At 49.6% G+C, this 9,802-nt stretch overlaps 1 protein-coding gene across 1 annotated transcript in view; it reads right to left on the reverse strand.

The window, feature by feature from the left end:
• Window positions 1-3,052, reverse strand: part of Lims2 (LIM zinc finger domain containing 2) — a 29,625-nt gene extending 26,573 nt beyond the window's left edge. Inside the window, 1 exon segment of the mRNA XM_032885358.1 lies at window positions 2,879-3,052. Within this exon segment, the coding sequence (XP_032741249.1) occupies window positions 2,879-2,889 (11 nt within the window). The 5' untranslated portion in view covers window positions 2,890-3,052.
• Between the last annotated feature and the right edge of the window lie 6,750 nt (window positions 3,053-9,802).

The following is a 9,802-nucleotide window of genomic DNA, read 5'->3' on the forward strand; positions in this document are numbered from 1 at the left end:
CATCGCCCTGTGAGACAAAGACTGCATTGCCTGAGGCAGTAGGAGGGAAACTGGTCACTGATTGGAAGAGATAGAGGAAGAACAGACTTTATGCAGAGAAGTTCACAGGAGAGATTCGGTATTCGATGAGAAGATCAGCAGTCCAAGTAAAACCGTTCATCAGAGAGTTTCGAAGTTCATTCAGTCAGAACTGTTAAAACTTTTAGTGGCTTTTCTGAGCCCAATGGTGGGACCGTAGAAGAGTCTCTGTCAGTCTGAATGATTTAGATGGGCGCGTAAATCAAGATCAGTAAATGTTAAGCAATCCAAGGAGGTTAAGACAAAAGCGAAGCAGAAGGATGGGTCTGTTTTGTCACTCAGAGGTAAGTGTGGCAAGATCTGTGTTGAGCTGAAGCCCCTGGGTGGGGGTCAGGGGGTGGGAAATGGTATTCGACTGGGTCTCTGGAGATTTTAAAATCAGAGCAACAAATGACAGCAATGATAAAACAGTGCTGGTGAAACAAGTAAGTTTGTCCTGGGTGCATGCAGTTACATCAGAGCATACTGCGATGGACAGATCACAGCCACAGTGCTAGCCCAGAGCTGGCCAGCACCAGGCAGTTCGCTGTGACAGGCTAGAGCACGGCCCCAATCTCCTTTGGATCTGAGCTGGGTGAGACAGTGCAAAAGGGTGAGCCCAGTGGGAGTGAGGCGTCCCAGAGTGACGCCATGACAGTGGCAGCATACTAAGATGAGGCAGTGAGAGGACTCTTGGGAAAGAGCTGTGAAGTATGATACATCCTGTCCGCTCCACCTCCAGGAGGCCCTGACCTTGCCTCCCAACTCCATCTTCTTCTGGCTCCCTGGCTGCTGGCTTCCCCGTCATCTTCCCTGTCTCCTTGCAGCCCTTTCTCTGCACAGTGCCAACGGGTGCATTTACAAAGGATGCTATTCCAGGTCCTCACTGGTGGCTTCCCAAAGCCCTCCCTCTGCTCTTGCCTGCCATTGTCCGGGGGAGCGGTGACAAGGAGGGTCCTGAGGAGTGTGAGCAGAGAAGGTTTATCTGAGGTACAGTATGTCTCCAAGCAGTGTAAAGGACTAGTAGGGGGGTCCAGGATCCAAGCATGAAGACCTGCCCCTGCCTCTCTGAGGCAATGGACACAGAGTATATGACATGAAGGGAAAGAAACCTCATAGTTACTAGGACAAGAAGAGACTCACCCCCTCCAAAGTCTGAGTAAGGTCTGTTCCTCCCAGATCAGTCTGACTGGGTGTGTGTGTGTGTGTGTGTGTGTGTGTGTGTGTGTGTGTGTGTGCACGTACGCGCCCAAAGAAGGGAAGTCAAGCCTGGAACCTGTGGTGGACAGTGGCATCTCACAGATGCTTAACAACATATGAGCAAGAAATGCTTGAAGAACTGAGCAGAGTCACCCAAGTTCTCAAAGATGGCATCTCTGAGCAGGGGCACTGTGGCCATTTCCAGTGTCGCTGTGGTCTCCATGTCGAGGGGTTTCTCTGTCCTCTGGGATGAGCAATTGTACCCAGAACAGAAAAGAGCTCCTTGTCCCCATGTGACCCCAGGGCCAGCAGATCTTCTGAGCTCGTCTCCCGCCACCAAAAACCTTCCTGAATGTTCTTGCTGGCTGCCCATGACGCACCAGTCTGTCCAGAAAAGGTTGAGGGACCTAAGTTTAACAGGTGCCTCATGTCTCTACTCTGCCGGACCCACTTTCAGCTTAAGATGTAGCTGGGTGCCTGACTCTGTGGCTGCTGTTTTTTCAAAGCCGAGGGCTGCGGGTGGGGAGCCAAGAAGTTGGTAAGGATTTCTGCCAGGGACTTTGGGGGTGGGGACCACAGCAATCTGGGGGGAAGATCCTTACCACCTTCCTGGGGTGGGACAGGTCCTTGCATTACACTGCACAAAGAAGCAGAGTCTTCCCACTGAGGGAACACCCAGAGCTGAGGCTGGAGAGGAAGCAGGAGGGAAGGGCGGGCCTCACACCACGACAGGGTACATAGTGTTTCTGAATCCAGGGCTACCCAAGGACTCCCAGCCACACCTTCAGTAGTGCTGAGCAGCAGCGTGTCCCTGAGGCAGAATACTATTTTGTGCCTCAAGGGATCTTCAAGCCACTACCCCACAATCACTGGGTGTTGCCCTGACTCCCAGGACCGGGGACCCTTTCCCAAAGAAGATTGCAAAAGGGACAGGGCTCCCCAGGAGCAGCAGTGCAGCAAGGTGCTGTGCAGAGAAAGCTTTCCCATCAGCCTTTAGCTAGAAGAGAGTCCTGAACCCCAGGACCACCCCTTCCAGCCCAGCTTTGAGCCACACAATGTACCCAGCCACGTTCCAGAAGCAACTGCAGAGGCCAAAACCGGCCGGACTCATATGGACCTGTGACCCACCTCTGGAACCTGGATTGTCTTGAACCTGTACATAGAGACCGAGATCCCTACCCCGGGCAGGCTGGAGGGATATTTTCTGCCCCTCACCCAGCCTCTACACTCAGGGTTTAGAGACAGTTCTCCACAGGTATCTAATCATCCTTTACCTCTGGTTTACAGAGAAGGTAGTAGAAGGTTCTAGAGTGAATATTACCCAGGATCCCACCGCAGGTTGCCAGGAGAGCCCAGTGCTCTCCTGCTACGTTTTAAAGCTTCAGTTGGCTGGTGACCTCAGACAAGTCCCTGGTCTGGGATCACTGGCGGTAAAACTACACCTGCCAATGCCCACACATTCTCTCAAGGAAGAGAATGGGTCCCCCTGTCCGACCTTCTCATTCCCAGAGGGGTCGCAGCCTGGAAGCATTGAGGCCGCGGGACCTCCCGCCACGATCTGCTTCCCCGCATCTCTCCGGGACCATGTCACCCTCCACCCTTAACTTAAGGCATCTGTTACCTTCCCGTCATGGTGGCCGCGCGCCTAGCACCGGTCAGCAGTCCACTCGCTGGGTCCCTGACAGAGGACGCAGGGTCCCGGCACAGGGAAGAACACGCCCAAACCGCGAGGGCGGCTCCACCCAGCCTGCAGCTGGGAAGAGGAGTGCAGGGGACAGCTTCAAGGGGCACAGGGGATGCCGATGCTAGTGTTAACCCTGGGAACACTAGAGACTGACACTAGAGACTCCCAACTTGAGTGGGTCGGTCACGTCCTCACTACCCGGACTCTGTTGCCACCTCCCGGATTCCGGGCATACTTTTCCTTTTAAAGGGAATGAAGTTATAATAAACAGGCACAAGTTCGCACCCCACCCCCATTCACCCTCCCTTCCACCATCCACCCTCCCCATACTCTTCCCTACCTCTACCCCAGACACTTTTAAGGGATGTGTTAGAAAGGCAAAACTGAGGCTGCCAGAGCGAGCGAGCGCGCACGCGTGCGCACTTCCTTGGCGTTCCTGCGGCTGCCCCAGGCAGGGAAAAACAGTCCGATTTATGCCTCCAAGACGTTTCTGGGCACCAATTGCCCAGAATCTCAGGGCATTAAGAGACTCCCCTTGTCCGTGCGGTCCCCTCTCAGAGAGGACAAGGTCCAGGGGATCTTTTCTGCCTGGTGAGCTTAATCTACCTCTAGACCTAACACCAGTGCTCTCTTTCCTGAAAAACCACGCAGTTTTGTTTGTTTGTTTGTTTGTTTGTTTGGGACAAGGTTTTATGTAATCCATGATGGCCTCAAATATCCTTTTATGTAGCCAAGAACGACCTGAGCTCCTAATCCTCCTCCCACTGCCTCCCACTGCTGGGATTACAGAAAGGGACTCAGTTTATATAAAGCCGAGGGTGGAACCCAGGTCCTTGCGCATTCTAGCTAAGCACACCACCCACTGAGCCAGACATCCGTATTTCTTAATAAAAATCAGAACTCCTGTCTATAGTGAAACATTGCTGATAAAGGGAGATTATCAGCCCTAAAAGGATGCGGTGATATAAAAGCTGGAGGGGATTTCTGCTTTGAGAACCTGTTCTCAGGTACTTATGTCACCAAAGAGCAGGGTCTACAGTTATTATCGGTTACATTTTTTTTTTTTTGCATTTGTCTTGGTTTTTTCTGCCCAGTTGAAACTTGAGGATTGGTTAAACACACTGTGGTCCCTCTGCCAGTGTTAGGAGAAATGTTTCCACAATTGTCAACCCAGAGTAGACATCCAAGGCTGAGCAGAAATTGACTCCTGGGTGGTTTAATCAAGCAGAGGGGTCTTGTGGGAATCAATGAGAATAAAACGTCAAAGACAGGACCTGGAAAGATGGTTCGTAGCAAAAACATGAGGATCTGAGTTCAAATCTCCACCATGTAAAAAGTTGGAGTTGGTCCTGTGTGTCTGGAAGCCCGGTGCTGAGGAGGGCAGAGGCAGGAGGACCACTGGGGGCTACACTGACTGCCAGTCTAGCTCTAGGCTCCATGAGAGACCCCATATCAAAGGAATAGAGTGGAAGATGATTCATTAAACACCCAATGTCCTCCTTGGCTTCTATACACAGTCACCTGCCCACTTACCTCCCACTTAACATGTATGTTCACACACCACACGGGGACATTGTGTGATTGCTGTATGATGTGGGCATGCAGGGATCTGCCTATGGATCTAGGGTTGTTTGTTTGTTTACCTGCTACTCAAAGGGTTTTATTTAGCCCCACTAGAGATACAGAGCTTCCAAATGAGACTAGCAGTGGGGACACAGTGGACACTAGAACATCCTGATTAGTAGCTACTGGGCACATCCTGCAAGGAATGTGTGTCGCCTTGGGCCAGGCTGCAAAGGGATCAGACACTGCATTTTGCAACTGTTAGAACTGCTGTCCATATGGATGTGGGCGTGGCCCTTGCTGGGCATGACAGGTGCTGGTGTGTCACATGTGTGTGCTAGCATGTCACATATGTGTGTACATGGAAGGGGAAGCTGTGGGAGGTGGCTTTCCTGGACATTGGTGAAGTATAAAAGTGGACAAGTGGGTGAGGGTATGTTTACTGGGGATATGATTTGTGTTGGGAAGCAGGAGGAAGCAGGAAATGAACTCAGAACTCTATCGCAGATGTGCAAGGTTTGATTCAGGTACAAGTTCAACCTTAGCGTTAAGTGGATCCCTGAAGATGTCTACGTGAGCAGAGAACCCTCCGTGAGGAGGGAAGGAGCAGAGAGGTCTGGTCTGGTAGGGCAGGCTTGGTAAGGAGATGTGGCTGTGGAGACAGCTCTGTCAGTAAAGTTCTTACCATGTGAGCATGAGGCCATGACCTACTTAAAAAAAAAAAAAAAAAAAAAAAAAAGCCGGGTACACATGAGCTTACAATCCTAGTGCAGGAGAAGCAAATCATCTCTGGGCTCGGTGGCCAGCCAAGCCACCTGTTTGATAAGGTTTTTAGCCAGCGACAGATCCTGCCTTTGAAACCTCAGGAACAGCAGCTGATGTTGGCAGGCTGGCCCCCATGAGTACCTGCACACGCATGCACCCGAACGCATACGGACACATACTAGGAAGAAGATAGGGGGCGCCACAGAAGCCAGGGAATGCTCGTCTCTATCTCCAAGGACGTGAAATGATCTGAGATGGATACTAGGAAGGGAAAAAGAGGGCTCCATACCCAGTCCTGTCAGAGAGGGAAGAGGAACAGGTCTAGAGACAGTCTCTGATCTCCGAGGCAGTAGGGAAATAACTGCCCTGAGTGGATGGATAAGAAGAAGGAAGAGGAGGAAGGAAGAAAGGAAGAGGGAGGAGAAGGGAGAGGAGGAGGAGGAGGAAAGGAAGAAAAGAAGAAGAAGAAAGAATAGAAGAAGGAGAAGAAGAAGAAGAAGAAGAAGAAGAAGAAGAAGAAGAAGAAGAAGAGGAGGTGGAGGAGGAGGAGGAGGGGTGCACAGCTCAAGCCAAGGCAAGGGACGGGGTGGTGTTGCACTGTGTCTGGGGTGAGGAGGCGAACTCAGATCGAGGCTTGAGTCCCATACACGCCCTATGACTCAGGGACGGGAGCCCAGGTGGGCTATGAGATGTCTGAGGTCAAGGAAAGGACAGAGTGACATAAGGGTTGGTCCCAGGAGGAAATGTAGGTACAGACGCTCACCAGGGGCAGAGCAGGAGCTTAGAGCAGATGAGCCCCAGAGAAGACAGAAGAGAACCCTGACTATCCCTAGCACATCTCCTTTCTCCAGGCCTGAGCCCAGTGCTGCAGCTCAGGGATGCTCAAAGACTCATGGGATTAAGTAGGGTCTGGGCTGCTTCTAACCACCATGCCAGTAAGATGAGGATGAAGAGAACTCGAGGCCTCCAAGAGCCTCGGTTGGCTTCCTCCAGCCCCTATCTAGAGTCCTGCATGAAGAGAATGAGTGGGCTTGCAGCCCTTCCAGAGTGTGCTAATTAATCTTGTGAACTCGATAGAATTCCAGAATCACCACGGAAACTAATCTCTGGGCAAGTCTGGGATTATCTGGACTGGGCTGATTGAGGGAGGAGCCTCTGAAATCCAACGAATGAATCTCCAGACTGAGCTAAAAGGAGAAAAGGAATGCGACCGGTAAGATGCAGCTGTGGGTGAACCTGCCTGACAAACTGAGTTCTGTCCCCAGAGCCCGCAAGGCAAAAGCACCAACTCCCCTAAGTCTCCTGACCTCCATAAGGGAGCCGTGGCACGTGCCTATCCAAACACACATGCATTCTGTGATGACTAATCTTGGCTGCCAACTTGGCTACGGAATCAGCTAAAACCTGGATAGTTGGACGCCACTGTGAAGAATTTTCCTAACTGGATCGTTTGAGGTAGGAAGACCCACCCTTAATCTGGGTCACACCTTCTGGTGGCAGGATACGTAAAAGGACAGGCAAGAAGGAATCTTGCTTTTTGCCTGCTTGCCCTCCCTCCGGAAGGCAGGTTCATCAGTCCTACTGCTGAGGCATTTCTTTGCTGGATTACGATCTACTTCAGGGCTTCAACACTGCCCAGCTACCAAACTGTTGGCCTTCCAGTCCCGAGACAGCCAGAGTTAGGCTAGCTGGACAGCACTCTATAAGCCACGCTAATAAAAAACATTTTAATATAAATTTATTGTCAGTTCTTTTCCTCCAGAGAACTCTAACTGATACACACATATACACAAATAAATACATAAATAAATGTAGTAAGCCTTTATAATTAAAATATAATATTAACAGTAAAGCGCCTGATGGTTCCCTGTTGTCCCTGCTGCCATGTCTGTCCTGCCATGACAGACTGTATTTACTGGAACCGTGAGACAGAATGAAGTTGTTTGTCAGATACGTTATCTCCACAGGAAACAAGTTACTAATCCACAAGGCCTTGAGGTCTATGCCCACTATGGACAGCCCTGTAAAGGGAGCCATGTGCTTTCCCAAGCAAACAGGAGGGTAGAGTTAGTCAAAGGCAGCCAGCCATAGGGGATATGAGATCTCCCCGAGCGCTGGTCTACCTAAGCTCTCTCCCCCACCTCTAGGTTATGGATGGTTTCTGTGAGGAGTTAGTAAGGAGAGGGCAGTCAGGAAAAGAGGAGAAAGAAAACAGCATTCCTACCTGGGAAGGAGATAATCTCATAACATCTGGAAAGTACTCAGCCAACAAAGCCATCCACTATCCCAGACCATCTATCAAGACAAAGCCACTCACTGGACATGGATTTGTGTGACTTTCTCAGTCAAATAAGGCCATCCGTTTGTGGGTATTTTCTGTTGGAGCTGAGGTGATGAAATGTGGGCAGAGGGATTGTGGGAAAACTGCTAATTAAGGTTGAAGTCTACCATTTTCCAGATAGCCTCTGAGCTCCGTGGAATATGGGGACCCCCTTCGCTGGCAGGGCCTCCCCTTCTCTGACTTTGTTTGGGCAATTCAAAACCCCCCACACCTCTAACCTGCAGAATGTCACATAGCCTTAGATTATAGCTTCAATGTCCTTTCTCCTGATAAGAACACATTCAGCTAGCATCTGAGATTCCTGAAATGCTTCCCCATGCTAATGAGGCATTTCAATACCCCAAGCCTTCAGTCAAAGACTTTTGTCCATCTTGGATGTTTCTATCCCGTCCCACACACCCCCAAATTATATAAGCCTCGAATCACCCCAAGTGGAGTCTATCTGCCTCCCCGCAGCTGATCCGTTGTATCTTCTACACCATATATACTCACAGGGCTTCTGAACCCCCACCCCATCCCCTCCTCAGTCTCTGCTCCCTTTGTCCCCATGGACCAATATTGACGTCAATCCCTGAGGACAAGGAGGGTCACAAGGCATCGAAGGGAAAAAACGGTCTGGGGAGCCTAGAAGGACCAGTTCAGAGACCACTTGGCTCTGTGGACATCACTCTTCCCGACAGCATGATTCAAATAAATTTCTTTCAATAAAAAAAAAAAAAAAATCAACGAATGCCCATTTTTACTCCTCTGGGCATCGAGACCCTTGTTTTCCCATACTCCCACATTTCCCTCTCAGGACATGAGTGGGTAAAACTCTCAGCCACAGTGGAGTCACTCATGTATGCTCCAGAGTAAACCTTGTCTTTTATTCCTTTGAGTCGTATTACATGTCTTTATCTGTTTCTCTTTCTTTTTTCTTTTTTTTTTCTTTTTTTTCCGGAGCTGGGGACCGAACCCAGGGCCTTGCGCTTGCTAGGCAAGCGCTCTACCACTGAGCTAAATCCCCAACCCCATCTGTTTCTTTCTAGGACACTGTTCTACATGGTTCCGGATCAGCCAATGCTACAAAGACCCTGTCAATACAAAACAAACAAAAACAAAACAAAAAAAAACAAAACAAACAAACAGCAACAACCAAACCCAAAACAAAAAACAAAAGTGGTGGCATCCTTTTAAAAGAGCACCAGTCAGGGTTGGGATTTAGCTCAGTGGCATCCTTTCCCAAGCTCGAAAAGAACAAAAAAAAAAAAAAAAAAAAAAAAAAAAAAAAAAAAGAGCACCAGTCACACCCTTCCAAGGGGCCTCTTTGTGGTTCAATACTGTCCCAGATGTTTAAAATGACTACTGAGTTGGGACATTATGCTGATGGATTTTCTATCTGGCTAATGCATGCCATCCAAAGATTTGCTTTGTTTTAGTTTCTCCTGGTTTGGGGGAGGGTGGAGACTTTGCAGGGGTCCGATTTCAACCTCTCTAGAAGGACACGAGACACTTTGGGACTGATTCCTTTTGAAACAGGAAACTTTCCTATTCTCCTTCTCACTTAAGGAATCAAGTTTTAGTTACATTGTTTATAGAAGAATATGTTCAGGCCTTGGTCCTAGGAATGGTTTCCTAGTCAAATATTAACTGTTGAAAGCCAAAGTGTAGGTCTGTGCATGACCTAGTGTTGTCTGCTAGTCTCCTCCAAACTGAAGTGCAAACCGGAGGGAGGAGTAGGTTCCTGAGCCTCAGGAGGTAAACAAGAATGACAAGAATGACATCACAGGTCTAGGAGAACAAAACAAAGACTCTTCCAGCTCCTCCCGGGGAAGAGAATGGGGAAGAGAATTGTAGACTGTCAGCCTCAGCTGGCTTCCCATAGAGCTCAGGGCTGCAGACCAGGGTGGAGGTGGGGATGGGGGGGGTGGGGTGGGGGGGGGTGGGGTGACACGTCTGCTCTTGAGTCATCCCTACTCGAGTCAGTCACATAAGCCATTCCTAACCCCAGGAAAGCCATTGGCTCAGCCAGTAAGACTTTGGTAGAGCTGGTGCTTTGGTCCCCGTGAGTTCCCTTTTCTATCACCCAACATCCTGTGCATATGTTCATGTATTTACTGATGACCTATGTGCACCTGTGTGCGTGTGCATATAGCAGCCAGTAGTCATAGTTGATCTCTTCCCCAGTCATTCTCTACTTTATTATTATTTGA

This window comes from Rattus rattus, chromosome 15, assembly GCF_011064425.1.
Source record: "Rattus rattus isolate New Zealand chromosome 15, Rrattus_CSIRO_v1, whole genome shotgun sequence".
In the NCBI taxonomy this organism is placed as follows: Eukaryota; Metazoa; Chordata; class Mammalia; order Rodentia; family Muridae; genus Rattus; species Rattus rattus.